The 16,798-nt window shown below is 34.4% G+C and overlaps 1 protein-coding gene across 6 annotated transcripts in view; it reads right to left on the reverse strand.

Moving 5' to 3' along the window:
• The window catches only part of LOC143237682 (protein FAM234B-like), a 59,454-nt gene that overhangs the window by 27,837 nt on the left and 14,819 nt on the right, over positions 1 to 16,798 (reverse strand). For 2 of the 6 annotated variants that reach the window (XM_076477195.1, XM_076477194.1), the window contains exons 2-3: positions 15,200 to 15,377; positions 5,339 to 5,687 (exon numbers count right to left, since the gene is read on the reverse strand). The exons of 1 other annotated variant lie outside the window; for it this stretch is intronic. In XM_076477195.1, coding sequence (XP_076333310.1) covers positions 5,339 to 5,687; positions 15,200 to 15,268 — 418 coding nt within the window. In that variant the 5' untranslated portion in view covers positions 15,269 to 15,377. The remainder of the gene's footprint in view (positions 1 to 5,338; positions 5,688 to 15,199; positions 15,378 to 16,798) is intronic. 3 more of the 6 variants (XM_076477198.1, XM_076477196.1, XM_076477197.1) reach the window with 2 other exon arrangements.

Here is a 16,798-nt window from a genome sequence, read left to right on the forward strand (position 1 = left end):
TTCGCTCCTCTACATAAAAATTTTCTCAATCCAAACCAGCCGTTTCTACATATATATGTTTCTGCTAAATTAAGCAGATAGCCCTCGTGCAGCTTTGAAAGAAATTCAAAACAAAACAAACGTCTAGTGTTTCCCTCATCGATCACCAAATTAGAGAACAATATTATTTCTTCACAAACATTATTAACAGGCATTAAGCTAAATAAATTACCAAAGATATAGGTACACACTTCCTCTTGGAACGGCCTGGCATGGCAGGTGGTTAAGGTACTCAACTCGTAATCCGACGATAGCGGATTCGCATCCTCGTCACACCAAACATGCTCGCCCTTTTAGCTGTAGGGGCGTTATAATGTAACGGTCAATCCCACTATTCGATGGTAAAAGAATATCCCAAGAGTTGGCGGTGGGTGGTGATGACTAGCTGCCTTCCCTCTAGTCTTACACTGCTAAATTAGGGACGGCTAGCGCAGATATCCCTTGTGTAGCTTTGCGCGAAATTCAAAACAAACCAAAAAAACTTTTGGAACAAAGTTTCATGTGTTTGTTTTGGAGAGTAAAATGTAGAAACCGAAGCATTTCAGATTGTTAGCTTCCTCAATAAGTTACAATTAGATGCTAAAAAGTAACATTCAACTGCTTGTAAGTTTCTTCATGAGGGCAAATAAATCGATCAGATCAGTTTAAGATGTTCTTGATATGGTGCTATTATAAGCAGTAGATTATGGTTCAAAAACCAGTACATACTATTCTCAGATCATATAAAAGTTAACTTGATGTATACCATGTTAAAGTACTTATGCCGCTGTTATAATTTTCCTAAGTACTTACAACTCACTAAAAACCCATATGAAAAAGATATGTTGATGATACTTTCGTAATATGGTTACAGACCATAGAAAAGATTCCAGAATCCATAGACCACCTGAGCAGACAACATCCGATGATATGATTGACAAATAAAGTAGGAGAAAATAAACTTCATTTTCTACTTGTGATTGTTCCTAAGACTCGTAAATCTTACGTCACAGATGTGTCATTTATATAATTTTACCTATTTAGAGCGATAAAGTGTTAGTTGAGATAGAAAATGATGTATAAAAACTACAAAAGAAAAAGACTCTTTTTGTCTTCGAGAAATATCTACTTATTCTTTTTAAGTATACAAAAAATATCAAAATTACCCATGTTGTCTTTGCATAGCTTCACGTTGATCTGATAATGTTTGAAATTAAGTTCATCTCACTAGAGATACTTCTTTCGGTTAAAGTTACATAATATGACCACCCCACCCGCCCAAAATAAATTAGTATTCTCACGTCAGTGGGAGTCTTAATGTAAGGAGAGTTATAAAATATTTAAGACTAAATCCAAGCAACTTAAATTTTGGGAAAAGAGGAGAGGACCGGAGGCAGTTCTTTAATAGAGACCTGCGTTCCCGTGCTTACCCGGTAGACACTCCCTTACACGAAAATTTACAAATAACATAGACGACAACAGGTCAAACCACCCAAATTACATAAACATTGTCTAGATTTTAAAATGAATAAGGATTGCAAAAAAAAGGAAAAGAAACACTTCACTGCAGCTTTCTTTAGTAATGTATACTTTGAATATTTGAAACGGAAAATAAACAAGATAAAGAACAACAATAAAAAAGAAGGACATTACAAACACACACAGCCACATTCTCCTACTGACGATGAAGTCAAAGGACTCTCTGAAAACATACAGATAATATCTAAACAGTATAAAGACACAACCAACTAACACACATAAAATAATTTAAGGACCCTTCTCTTAAGTTAATAACTGAAACTTTAACAACATCCTTCGCCTTTGTAAACGCTTCCTCCATTTGTCTGGAGAAACGAAAAGAAAGTTAAAATTTAAGAGCATAACATACAAAACAAATTTTTGATGTTCATGCCGACGAATAATATTATAAACTAAAATATAACAATATGAAAATTATATATACGAGCCAATACGAGAAATAGAAAGATGACAAAGCCTTGTAACTCCACCTAACTGATAATGTGTTGTATCAACCTAGAAAGAAAGTAAAACCTAAATCCCTTTCTCCATCAGGGACAAGTAGCTAGTACATAAATTTTCTGTCAAGGTGACAGACACGGCCATATTCTCCCATATACAGTCACTCCAATGACTTATGTGACTATGGTAGCAGAGTATCACCAAAATGAAGGATATAAGATAGTAATGTATCTGATAGTACAGAAATCAGCTTAGATGATTGTACAAGCTGTTAAAGTTAAGCATAGATAACTAGTATTCTTTAAGCTTGTACTGTTTTATACAGTTGTGTAACATTGGTATATCAAGCACATCTTTAATGGAGAAGACGTTTGCTTGTAAGAGGTTCATGAATTTGACGAGACCAAACAGATAATAATTCAACTGTATAATACTTAAGATACCAACTAAGTTAATCCTCTAGCACTTGCAAGTAGGTCACTTTCAAAAACCAAACTACTATATTCTTCTTCTCTCTCAAACAAGATCCATCCTCAGAACTAGTTTCAAAATTATGGTAAAGCCACACTTTGAGTGCCAATGTGATGATTTTTTTTAAACACATTTACCTCTTCGCCTCTGATTTTGGTTCAAAACTTTTCATATTGTAGGCAAATGCTCTACTAACTGTGCTAAAGAATTAATCTATTAACGTTTTTATTAAGTCACTTTTTAACAACTAATACGACTACAGTAAATGGCATATTCGACAGTTTCTTAAAACAGCTTATTTGTTTGATTCTTCATTTGTGTATATTGTAGACAAATATTCAAATAATGATAGAATAATATCACGTTAAAATATATAACAACACAATTCAAATGCAGAAAGTTAGAAATCCAATCAGCATTCCTTCTATTCAAACAGCATCACGACTTCCAACCTTAAAAACAAGGCTATAATGACAAATGTTATTACTTATGCTATTTAGAGAAATTCATGATACAAATTGTTTCGCTGGTGGCTTCTTCTGAAGCCCGAACACAAGTGGATATTATAGATTCACTTTATAGCAACAAAAATGATTCCGAGCTGAAATTCGATCCTCTAGTAGCAAATTTCCAAAGTTTATCACTGTAGACAGAGGCATTAGAATAAGTACGTCTTTCATCATAAGAGCCCCTCATGACCAAATGAATAGAACACTCGAGTTGAAGTCTCTAGGTCGTGGATTCAAATTCCTATCCTATCATACCTTCTCGCCCTTTCAGCCGTGGAAGCATTATAATGTTACGGCCAATCCCATTATTCGTTGGTAAAAGAGTAGCCCAAGAGTTGGCAGTGTGTGGTTTTGACTAGTTTCTTTCCCTATAGTCCATCACTGCTAAATTATGGACAGCTAGCGCAAATTGCCCTTGTGTAGCTTTGCGCGAAATTAAAAACAAAACAAATCATATCATGACAATGTTTTCACGCACTAAGTTTTATTATGTAAGTGCTTTCAGTTGAATTGGAAGCATAAGTAATACATGCTCAATCCATGAATTGTGATATAAATAAAGGCCTCTAAAAACGTACAGGAAAAGAATTTTAGAATTGACAAAAATCAGATGATGCATATCACCGGTGAGACTTCTTTATTGAGAGTAGATTATCAAGCACTCTTTATTATAAAATGTTATTCAAAAGGGTTTAACGAATGAAAAGATGCTAACATTGTATACTATTGTCAGTTAAGTGGGCATTTGAAGCATGAAAAGATGCTAACATTGTATACTATTGTCAGTTAAGTGGGCATTTGAAGCACATAAGCTTTGGCAGAATCTAAACTTCATGTTTGTCATTTAACAGAATTAGAGACTCTTGTTTTTCATTTTTTACTTTTGAAACAAATGGAAGCAGTATGATCATAACCATTCTAATAATGTCAATGTAGAGGGGAGGGGACGTTGGTAAGACTCAATATTCCTGCCCTTTTGCTTCAAATTTCCCCTTTATCGATTATAAAAAAATGTAAACAACTGTTAAAAGGTACTCTTGATTCAACACCTTTTTTACTGCAAGTTATTTAAAAAAACGATTTAAGCTTTCAAATTATTGGAACATGGAATTGTAGATCTTTACAGTAACAAGTAATAATAAATATGATATGCTATTAAATGTTAATATTAACATGCAATAATTTAATGTTAAGATTTAGATTTCATCAAAAAGACCAATTGAATAGGAATAAAAGAATTTGTTTTTGTTCCAAAAGTTGTTTTGCTTCTTACTCTATGTGTACAAGAAGTACATAGTCTGCACTAACACTTATCCCCACAAATAAAGAGACGTGCCTTTTTATGAATGTTCCCTCAGGTTTTCTTAATGTCTTCCTCCCAGTATTGATCCCATCACCATATTCACAAACTGTTTTCATTTGTTATTTTCCAGTGCTCAAGAAAATATGGTAAACTCACATGAAACTATAGTGTAAAATGTTAAACACTTTTATATCAAGTAAATAAACCCTTCGTTTTAATTAAAGCATGATTCTGCAAGCATAGAATTACATGATACAATTTCTTTATATATTTATATGGCCTTGCTTGGTTAAGTGCTATCAAGATAATAGAAAAATACGTTATTAGATAATATTGAAAAGTGTTATTAAGAGTATCAAATTTTATTAAGTTAATAATTTTAGTTACGTAATGTACGAGCAAGATAACGTAATAATGAATTACTTTAAATACTATGAAGGATAATGTTGTTGATAAATTGATTTATACGATTTTCATGAGAACTGTAGGTCAAATGTAAAAGCATCTATGAGTAAACAAAGCCAGCATAAACTTCAATTTCATATCATGCTACTTACACAAAAACTAAATTTATATTTGTGTTCAAAATTAGCACGTTCCAAGGAGTTTACTACTTTTGGCATCTCCACCCATCTTTATGTTAAACCTATGGCAGTGTGGCTAATGATTACGGGAAACTTATGATCATGATAATTTTTTTTATACTGTATTGGTCCATCTCTTTGAAAATAAATATTATCGGAACGGGAACCTAAACTAAAGATAAAGTAAAATACAATAGAAATGGTGCCAGCAATGAAACATCTCCTGCAGGTTTTTTCACACGTCCTTCACTTTTAGGTTTTACTGGTATTCATAGATCTGCGTTTAGTAATTTATACTTAACACACATAAATTATGTGTCATTATAATTTAGTTTACAACAGTTTACTCTATAATTCAAGCGCAATTTCTTTATACTATTTGAACTCCTTGTCAGAGTATGATGAAACAACTGTTGTTTATTACTAAAAATCATATTATTAACAATTTATATTTAAAAAAAAAAAGAAATTACCAATATCATTAATATCAAGTACCAAAGACCATTCCAAAAGCTGTGGATTCCCTTTTCCTAAGTACTGCGGAAGTTTACATGGGATTAGCCAGGCAAATGCCACAATAAAGAAAACACAAAGTAACAAGGAAAGGACGAAACAAAATTTTCGTGACAACGACATTGGTTCAGCGTCCAACTGTGTTTCATCTTCATCTGTGAGTTTTTCATTTATTAAGGGCTTCTGGAGAATGTCGGTCGAACCATTCTCTTTGATGCTTCCTGACTTCCAGGAATTGTGTTCTTCGTCATCGCTTTGGGTCTGAGGAACTGGCATATAATTTGCACTTTCTATTCCTTTCATAGTTGCCTGAAAAGAAAAATAAAGCTGAAGACCCACTTTCATAATCGTTCTCGGTTTTAGCTTTACAATATTTATACCCTAGAAAACTGAAAGAGATAAATATAACCCATAATTTAGTTACAGGTTTGGTTTGAAATGACTCAGAAATTCATATTTCTATTCTACAGTGTAAAATAAATTATACTTGAAAGTTTCTAAAAATCATATTTCAGATGTATGCACCCCAATACCACAACGGTATGTATGCGGACTTACAACGCTAGAACTCGGGTTTCGATACTCGTGGTGGACAGGACACAGATAGCCCATTGTATAGCTTTGTCATAAATTACAAATAAACTTAGAGTTATGAAAAATTGTCCTCAGTGATAACTATATAAAATGGTTTATGCTTACCCTTAATCTTGGAGTAATTAGCTCAGACCTTCGGTACTGAGGTATACGAGTGTATTCCTTCAGTTTGTTATTTTTATATATGTAACCATATTATTATATTGGAATGTAGGAGTAATGGAGAAAGTCCAAGAAAAGTGTAGAGTACATGGATATTATTATTATTGTATCAACACAAATATATATATATACACACCACCATCAGCCAACTATCATTTCTTTGTCTTACAAATAATTTCTTATGCTATGTATTTGGAATCTGGTTTACTAAGTACACCATAAAGAAAGTATAGGTTTATTTACACCTTTAGGATGAAAATGAACGTTTGTAATAAACTCTAAACAGATCATCACAAATGTAGAAATGTCGTATTTTACTGGCTGTGTGAGATATGAGAATATTACGAAAGCCTATTTCAAAATATCGAGTTTAATAGCGTCGTCATAAGATAAAAAAAGAATAAATAAAGAAGAAATCATAAGATATAACCATGAAGCTTATATATTATTTTAAAAAGTGAACAGTGACATAAGAACCAGCGGTATACTGATGTTACGGTGAAGAAAAATGTTATTGCTTTCAAACAAGGTGGCGCAGTTGAGTTCCGTTACGAAGTTCGTTACGTTAAAGCAAAACCGGTTTCACACATGGCCGTGACAGATGGTATACTGGGAAGGTATTTCGTCTAATTATCTCCAGTACTGTACAGACTGATACTAAATGTTTGCGTTGTTTCGAAAGGTCTGTGCACATTTTGTCATACTAGGAAGAAACAAATGCTTGTCTGTATATTACATTAGCTTATTTTTCCATTTTCTTCTCTCTTAAAACTATCCACATGCGACATTGTTTGGATTCTTAAAAATCGGTCTCGTGTGAAAACAAATATTTATTTATTGATCTGTAATAAGCACCAACTTGCAGATCGGAGCCAAAGTGTTTCAATTCATTACTTTAATGTTATGTTTTTAGTTCGAATGACTTTAAAAACAACATTAAACATAGTTGGTAGAATTTCTCTCTCAGAACATTTTTTACACTTCACTGTTTCAACTTTCTTAAAGTTATTGCATAGTTCTTTTCTGGGTGCTCGACAGTAAAACTAAGAGTTCTTTGTTCACAATCTGTTGCCGTGTAGTAATTGAAAAAGAAAAGAAAAGTTCTTATTTCCTAGTTTATAGAGGTAAACAATTTACTAAACTGTTTAGTTTTTCTAAACTTTCACATATTGATGCTTTCAAAGCACGTACATATCTTTACTTTAAGCATAGAAAATGCAGTACCTATATTGATATTATTTCGTTACATATAGTCAAACTGTGTGTTCAAACTGGATAAAACTTTCAGATAACTTGCCCTTAGAGAATTTAAATATCTGTATTCAAGTCTATGAAACCCACCTTGTGCAGTACCTATACTGATATTATTTAGTGTGCTAGTTATACATAGTCAAGGAATGTGTTTAAACTAAATGTCTTGGGGCGGTGCGGGGGCGGGGGGTTCATGGCAAATTTTGCTGGAAAGCCAGGTTTGATATCACATCTACTTTATCCAGCAACATCATCATGTAAAGGATTAGAAGTGTCTGGAAGCTATGTTTTCCTTATTTTCATCTACTGAATAGCCAACACGGGTTGATCCAGAAAATAGTAATTGGTGGATCTGCAACTCCCAGTTTCAGATGGATTACCAAACATAGATACCTATGTTAGGAAACAGAAGGATATACTTACCCGAATTGGGTTCATATTCCTTACGTGGATATATAATGTTAACAAAACACGTAAATTCAATAAATCAATTTAACACAAAAATACGATACCCTAAATCTCGACTATTTCGAAGGGTGATCTTTTCTTCTACACGGGAAAATTGGGGCATATACCTAATAAATTTTTTTTCTCAAAAGGTTTCAACTCCATGAGGAAGAACTTCCGTACTCTTTTTAACAAAAATTATTGATACGCCCTTGACCAACAACTTGTATATAGTATGATATTCTTCCAGTATCCAGAATTCCTCCTGATGATATCTCTCAACAGTCAGAAAGATGTGTTGTCTTATTGTGCAGCTGTCTTCGACTTGTAAGTAAATACATATTACTTTCACTTTGTTTTACATTGCCATTAACTCCTTTTATTTGTACTTTATTTTATGTTGTTTTTTGGATTTTGCGCAAAGTTACACGAAGGCTAAGTCATCTGCGTTAGTCATCCCTAATTTAGCAGTGTAAGACTAGAGGGAAGGCAGTTAATCATCACAACCCACAGCCACCTCTTGGACTACTCTTTTACCAATGAACAGTGGGATTGATTGTCACATTATAACGCTACCACGGCTGAAAGGGCGAGCACGTTTTGGTGTAACAAGGATTCGAACATCAGATTACGAGTCGAGCAACCTAACCACCTGACCATGCAATGTAAGACTAGAGGGAAGACAGCTAGTCATCGTCATCCACCCTACCTCTTGGGCTACTCTTTTACTAACGAATAGTGGAATGGACCATCACATTATAACGCCCCAACGGCTGAAAGGGCGAGTATATTTGGTGGGACGGTGATTCGAACCCGCTACCCTCAGATTACAAATCAAGCGCCTTAACCACCTGGCCATGCTGGGCTAGAAATATATAAAATGGACTGAAGAAGTGTTCTAAAAGTAGTGGCGCCCAGACCGTGAAAGTTGGTTTTCTCGGGGTATTCCGGTTTCCCTCCACAGCTAAATCTCTGGCATTGGATCTGTAGATCCCAGCCAAGGCAACATTCTTGCCTAGTCCTGAAAAGAGTCGTTTAAGTCAATTTTAAGTCAATATTTAGTAATCGCCAGCCGTCAGGTTATTCTGACCACGGGCTGTGGCCTGTCTTACTTCCCTTATGCCACTCTTGTCCAGGTCTCTCTTCTCTCGCGTCACTTTCATATCCCCCATATCACTTCTTCACCTTAAGGAAATCAAAACAAAATAAAGACGAAATTCCATGTAAAGTTCAATAATCTTTTACGTGAAGGGACGAAGAGGAACCACAACATTCCTGACCACCCCAGTTGAAGAAAGAATTCTTCAGACTTCTCTCTCTCTAAACTAAACCCAGGCCAAGTTCGTTTGCGTTTTTGAAAGTAGGTTGTAAGGCACTCAACAAGTGGTTGAAAGGAGTCAGAGTAAGCGATGACTTACGAAACTGGGCAAAACAATATATTAGTTGAACGGTTTTATACTCATTTCTTTCTACATTGCGCATAAAATTAACTGATAAAACTTCCCAGTCTGCAGAAGTACCAGCAATACTATCTGAGCATATATTGCATGATCTGACCGAGATAATTCGAAGTTCTGAAAATAAACAAAAAACGTTCCACCAAGACAGTTAATCAGCTAAACCCTATAGGTGTTCCATAAGGGTATATTAATGTGGTATTTAAATATACTACGCCCTTCTCATTCCTTATAATATTAATTCTGAATTTATTATTTGCTATATACATGTAGAGATTTCACATAACACGTATAACATAACAAAAAGCTGTTAGGCAGAATTGTTCTAAAGTTGTTATTGTTCTCAGAAATGGTTAATAACTGTTACAACTCAAACACACATTGTATGGAATAATCAAAACAGTGCCCTTCAACAGTGTGTTCACATGACCACACTACTGTTGTAATGATAACACAAGTCACTCTGGGTTTGTTACAAATAAGGAATGGTGCATTAGATCAGACTGACTTGAAACATCATTTCAGTCAGTGTGTTCTGAAGAAAGTTCTGTAAAGACGATAGTTCCGTATAAGCAACAGTAAATAAACACATTGTGTTTGGGTTTAGTATTCCAATAAAGATTGTTCGTTTTATATTCCACTTTGTATACAGCCTCATTACTTCATTTTACATCGACTCAGTTAATAATAAATGTAGTATTACTTAATAATCGGTAGCTGCAATTCATATAAATAAGCATGTAACCTAAGAGTAGAAAAGTGTGTATTAGTATGATATTTTTAAACAGGAAACCCATAATAATTTTTTATCAAAATGGTGAGGAAAAATAATTAAAAAACGACTGACCTTAAAGATATTACGTGTTCATTAACATTGGTGAAAGCTGAATTTTGCCAAGTAAATGTTTTAAATAGCTAAGAATTGTTTATTTATCGCCAAATGAGGTGAGACATAGAGAAACAGATGTACAAACTAGTACAGAAACTAGATATTATGTGGAATATTTTGGCGAAACTATTACAATTAACCATGAAGAGCAACGTTACTCCTACGAAATGTGCAACTATTATATTTCACGATGAACTGGGTATGCAGAAATGTTTTAAAATGCAAGAACAACAAAGATCCTTTCAAACTGTGTAGACACTGTGCTAGTAGAGTTTTAGCGGATGAAATGCTGATAGAATAAATAAGACCTTCAGTGATCAATTGAAAACAGGACTAAAGAACGGTACTGGTTTCATGATCACTGTAAATGGAATGTTTTGGATAACTAAAGCACAGTACTGGTGCTATGATTATTATGTGTAGAATGTTTAGTATATGTGAATATTTATAAAAAGCAATATAGAATCGATAAACATTAATTTTAGGTATTAAAAGATAGGCTAAACACATAATTAAATATTTTAAAAAATGCATTCCTCAGTTTCATACAAGGTTTTATTTTGATATCAACAGTCAGAAATGATGTTTGAGGTTGTGGGAAGGAATGGGTAGATGTTTTGACAGTTTTCAGTTCAAGGTCATGAAAAACACAGATGTAGAAATACAGCCACGTATAAATCTCACATCTACTTGGTAATCTTCTTATAAAGTTTCCTAGAAGACGTAAGAAACATCTATGTTAAATATTGACAGGTGCGTAAGGCTGGTAATGTTGACTTCTACTTGATGATATCCACCAATGAAAACGTGAGAAACGATAAAGAACACGACTTGGCTTGAAAATACTAATCTGACATGTGTGAAACCAGAGGTCTGCTTGTTTATTCTAGTCACTCTCTGGTGTATGTTTGTGTAGTTCTGTTTCGTTTCGTGAAATTTATATTAATGATCCGTTGCTTGTTTGAAAATCGTCGAGGGAGGGGAATACTACCCAGAGTACTAATTGGAAATAGAGAGTAAATTAGGCCAGATGCAGTGAGAATAAGGATGTAGTGGAAACACACCAAGGATTGATACAAAAAATAAGCATTTTAATAATAAACTTCCATCAATGACTTCCCCCACCCACTCAGTTTCTTTGTCTTATATTTCCAACTCTTTTACCTTCAGCTATCAAATTCATATTAGCTTCTTCATCTGTTTATAATGGGTCGTTACGGTTATAAGGCCCGGCATGGTTAGGTGGTTAAAGCACTCGACTCCTAATCTGAGGCTGGGGCGCGGGTTCGAATCCTTGTCACACCAAACATAAACATACTCGCCCTTATGCCGTGGGGACTTTGTAATGTTACTGCTAATTCCACTATTCGTTGGTAAAAGAATAGCCCAAGAGTTAGCGGTGGGTGGTGATGACTTGCTGCCTTCCCTCTAGTCTTACACTGCTAAATTAGGGACGGCTAGAGCAGGTAGCTCTCGAGTAGCTTTGCGCGAAATTCAAAACCAAAATTTATCGAAAACATATTTATTATTTTTTTATTTATTTTTTGTTTTTTGAATTTCGCACAAAGCTATTCGAGGGCTATCTGTGCTAGCCGTCCCTAATTTACCAGTGTAAGACTAGAGGGAAGGCAGCAAGTCATCACCACCCACCGCCAACTCTTGGAATATTCTTTTGCCAACAAATAGTGGAATTGAACGTCACATTATAATGCCCCCACGGTTGAAAGGGCGAGCATGTTTGGCGCGACGGAGATTCAAATCCGCGACCCTCATATTACGAGTCGCACGCCTTAACAAGCTTGGCCATGCCGGGCCCTTTTATTTATTATAAAACAGAACCAGAAATTTTCTCAATTGTCCGTATTTATCAGGTCGTTTAATATGAAATAGCTGTTTGTATAGGTAAGAAGTAAAACATTATATTTTTAACAAATGCCAATTTTCTTAATTACCACCCGGCATGGCCAGGTGGTAAAGGAGTTCGACTCATAATATGAGGGTCGCGTGTTCGAATACCAGTCACACCAAACATGCTCGCCTTTTCAGCCGTGGAGGCGTTATAATGTTACAGTCAATCCCACTATTCAATGGTAAAAAGTAGCCCCAGAATTAGCAGTGGGTGGTGATAACTAGCTGCCTTCCCTCCAGTCTTAAACTGCTAAATTAGGGACGGCTAGCACAGATGCCCCCTGTGTAGCTTTGCGCGAGATTACAAACAAACAAACAAACAAATTATTAATCAAAAAATGCTCCATTTACTGTAAGGAGTTTTTTTTTTTTTTCAAGAGGTACTTTGTTGTTTTGGAGATGATAAACACTTCAAAAACTCCAACAATATTCTCCTGATTCCTGAATGTTTTGTTCCGGAAAAACAGGTACACGTGCCGGAAAAGTTAATAATCAATTGGAGTAAGTAAGGCGGATGCTGCAAAATTTCATATTTCAATTCTCTCAGTTTTGAAATGGTGATTTGTGAGGTATAGGATCTTTGTTATCTTGCAGCAGAATCGGTCCACAACTGTTCACCAAAGACGGCTGTTTGGTAGTTAATTTTCGATGCATTTTATCAATTTGTTGGAAGTATGATTGCGCTGTAATTGTTTCACCTGGTTTGAGAAAGAAATAATGGATAATTCCTTCGGTGGACCACCGTACTGTCACCATGATACTTTTTGGGTGCAAAAGGAAGTTTTGGCGCATGTCTTGGAGATTCACCAGTATTTAACCATTGTCCTGATCTCTTACAGTTTTCTTATAGGATCCACTTCTCGTCGCAGGTAACAATTCGTTTCAAGAATGACTTCCTCTTATTCCTAACCACAGCGACGAACAGATTTCCAGAAGTCGTACTTTCTCCCCTTCCACCGATTCGTGCAGTATCCATTTGTCCAAATGTTTAACCTTTCCAACTGCAGCCAGGTGACGAGAAACAGTTGCACTGAAAACTTTTAAGTCTGCTGAAAGAGCTCAAACTGTCGTTTGAGAATTAGCTTTTACAATAGTTCTTAATCTTTATTTATTCACAACAGATTGGGGCCTACCTCGGGGTTTATTCTCGAGGTTCCTATCACAAGATCGAAATTTCTGGAACCAATGCCAAACAGTCCGTTGAGAAGTAGTCCCTTTTCCAAACGCCAAATGTTTCTAGCAGCCTCAGCGGCATTTTTACCCAATTTGAACTCATACAAAAAACTAGTCTAAATTCTTTCGAAGATATTATCTTGTATAAGATTCCAAAGTAACATAAAAGCAGTTATAATATAATTCGGAATAGCAGACAAATAAAAAACACAGCATCCTCGTCAATTCTGAATAGAAAACAGTCAAATTACTGAATCCAATTTATCCTAATCGCAGTCACTTTTCAACTTTGCGTAAGTCGGTTATTTCATATGAAAAGACCTAATATATCCATTATTTTTTACTTTATTTATAAATAAAAGTAACATTATCCATGTATTGTCAAAGAGAAGTTGATAAGTTACTTTGTTATTGAAATAACAATGAATTTATGGATCCTTTTCATAATCATGTAATTGCTAGTAATTTCAAGATTATAAATGATAGAGAATTACTATAAATAATGAAAAAGAACTAGTTTTAGAATTTTAATAAAATCTCTTAAAAGCAAAATATTAAAACATTTGGATAAAACCTTTATAGTTACATCATCAAATTAAGTAAAACGTATAATCTTCCACGTCTCTTTTTGAAAAATACGCCAAATTTTATAAATCCCATATAAAATCGTTTAAGAAACTTAAAACTGAATTAAAAATGTCTAAGAGCAATTTATTATTAGCCCTATTAATAAAGGAAGTTGCAACTTTAAATGTAACAAATATTATTTAAACAAATCCTAATTAATGAAATTAACAAAACAAGTACATTGTAAAATTTTTAGGGTGGTTTTAATGTTATTTTTATATCTTACAAAATAATAGAAATTAAAAGATTGAAGGTTGGGAGGAATTTTTAGTAGAAATATCTTTAGGGTGGTCTTATTTTTTATACTTTTAATATTAGAAGAACTTTCAAGGAAAGGTAACGCTATGGGTGTAAGCACTTAACTCCACACCCTTATTTGATTTCCCACGACTGCTAACTAGTTTTTCATCTGCTTTTGATTTTCTCTGATAGATCAGTGCCTTTTGTTGATATCATATCAAATAATTTCCGTTATGACTTTAAAGTTACGTCTGAAAAAATGGCAGTGGAATTTTAAAATACTTTTTGTTTGTTTTTGAATTTCTCGCAAAGCTACACGACTATCTGCCGTAGTCATTTCTAATTTAGGAGTGTAAGACTAGAGGGAAGGCAACTAATCATTACCACCACCGAAAACTCTTGGGCTACTCTTATGATCAACTAATAGTGGGATTGACTGTTACATTATAACTCCCGATGGATAAAAGAGCAAGCAGTTTGGTGTGACGGCGATTCGATCCCGTGACTCTCATATTGCGAGTTGAGCACCTTAACCACCTGACCATGTTGGCCCTTTTAAAAATAAAAATAGCTTTAAGGCTTAACTTATAATAAATTCATTATTCTTTTATAGTGCTGCTTTTGTAATAAATATAATAATAGTTTTGGAACTATTTTCTTTTTATATATGTGGCCCGAAATGGTCAAGTGGTTAAGACACTCGACTCTTAATCCGAGGGTCGCGGGTTCGAATCTCCGTCACACCAAACATGCTCGCCCGTTCAGCTGCGAGGGAGTTATAATGTGACAATCAATCCCACTACTCGCTGGTAAAAGAGTAGCTCAAGAGTTGGCGGTGGATGGTGATGACTAGCTGCCTTCCCTCCAGTCCTACACTGCTAAATTAGGGACGACGGCTAGCGCAGATAGCCTTCGTATAGCTTTGCGCGAAATTCAAAACAAACCAAACTTTATATATATATATATATATGTAAAAACCACTTTTGACACCACAAATTCATCATTATAAAAATATTTTGTAAACCCATTAGTAGCAGAAATACAGGTTAAAAATAATTAGGATAGTTGCTTACTTCAGGTTTTCTTGAAGTCAGTCGTAGTGGATTAAACAATTCGTAATGTGACGTACAATCTCTATGCATAGAAAGAAGTAAAATGTTCTCTTTAGACTAACGCTGTATGTAGATGTTCACATCAGAGAACAACTGTTTGGAAATGAAAGTCTTGACGATTCAGCCAGAATATGTTTATCTGCACAATATTAATATCACAAAACGCAAGTGTCCTTTATTCTCTATGACGATTCATCAAAATGATACAGATGGCAACATTTATTGAAAATACACAGACCTTGTACTTATGATAAATACAGTTTAATTACAGGTTTGTACTGCAACATGGGCAGCTGATATTAAAGGAAGTATTAATTGTAAGTTGTTGTAAAATAAAAGCCTCAATATTTTCAAAACAAAGAAAAACATTTAGAACTGGTCTCTGAAGTAACCTTAGTTTAACATCAGTGATATCTTTATTTATTTGAATTAGATTTGGTTTGTTTTAAATTTCACGCAAAATAACACAAGGGCTATCTGCGCTAGTCGTGTCTACTTTTGATCTAATAGTCGAGAGGAAAGACAGCTAGTCAATACCATCTACCACAAACTCTTATTACACTCTTTTACCAAAGCGTAGTAGGATTAGCCGACACATTATTATGCCTCCAAGGCTGACAAAGGACGAGCATGTTCGATAAATGAGTTTCGAACCCGTGTGTCGAGTGCCCCAACTACCTATTTTGGGGTAGGACTTTTTTCTCGTATTTTTAGTTTCTCATTTGTAATCCACATACTCGATACATTATTTTACTCAGTTATTTATCTGTATATTTTCACAAACTTTGAATAGTGTTTATAAGGCATTATGTTGTTTAAAATAGACCATTTGCGTCCAGTGTAACACCGATATCAAGTTATGATGACCATTCACTTGGTAAAGATGCTTCGACTGAAGTTTTGGACACCAAGTGGAAAGGTTACGTCTTTAAGGCTTGGTCGCATCACGAACAAAACACTTAAATTGTTTCAGAACATTGTCTGGCCGCTATAATCAGTATACTATAAGCCTCTGAAACTATGATAGTGATAAACGCTTATTAATAGGAAAACTACAGATCTTTTAACACAAATGTTTACAGATTTCGAACATCACAAACCGTTCAACTTCAAAGAATTAACTTCGGGCGGTTTATGAAAGTAGAATTAATTCGCCCTCAATGAACCGTCGATAAAAGACTCGGTTCCCGATCAGTTAGAAGACTAAATGTTGTTTGGTTGTAAAATGTTTGTAGAAAAATAGTTATGTGTAATAACCGCCATTATAAATTGTATTGTTGTTTTTATATTAAAATATATTTTTGTTAAGAAAGAAAATGTGTGTATGAATCTTATCAAATATTATAAACTTGATACATATTGACATTCAGCTAAATAAATTCAAATTTCCGGTCTATTTGAAATCGTAATAAGTAACATAATAAGACGTGTTACAGTCCTCATTAGAAGTATCGTGTTTCTCGGATTTTTGCCCCGTGCAAGAAGGACATCAACTATTTTACAGCTTCAAGTATACTCAGTTATTCATGAACCTGTATACCTTTTTATAACTCCTTAATA

This window comes from Tachypleus tridentatus, chromosome 13, assembly GCF_004210375.1.
Source record: "Tachypleus tridentatus isolate NWPU-2018 chromosome 13, ASM421037v1, whole genome shotgun sequence".
Taxonomy (NCBI): Eukaryota; Metazoa; Arthropoda; class Merostomata; order Xiphosura; family Limulidae; genus Tachypleus; species Tachypleus tridentatus.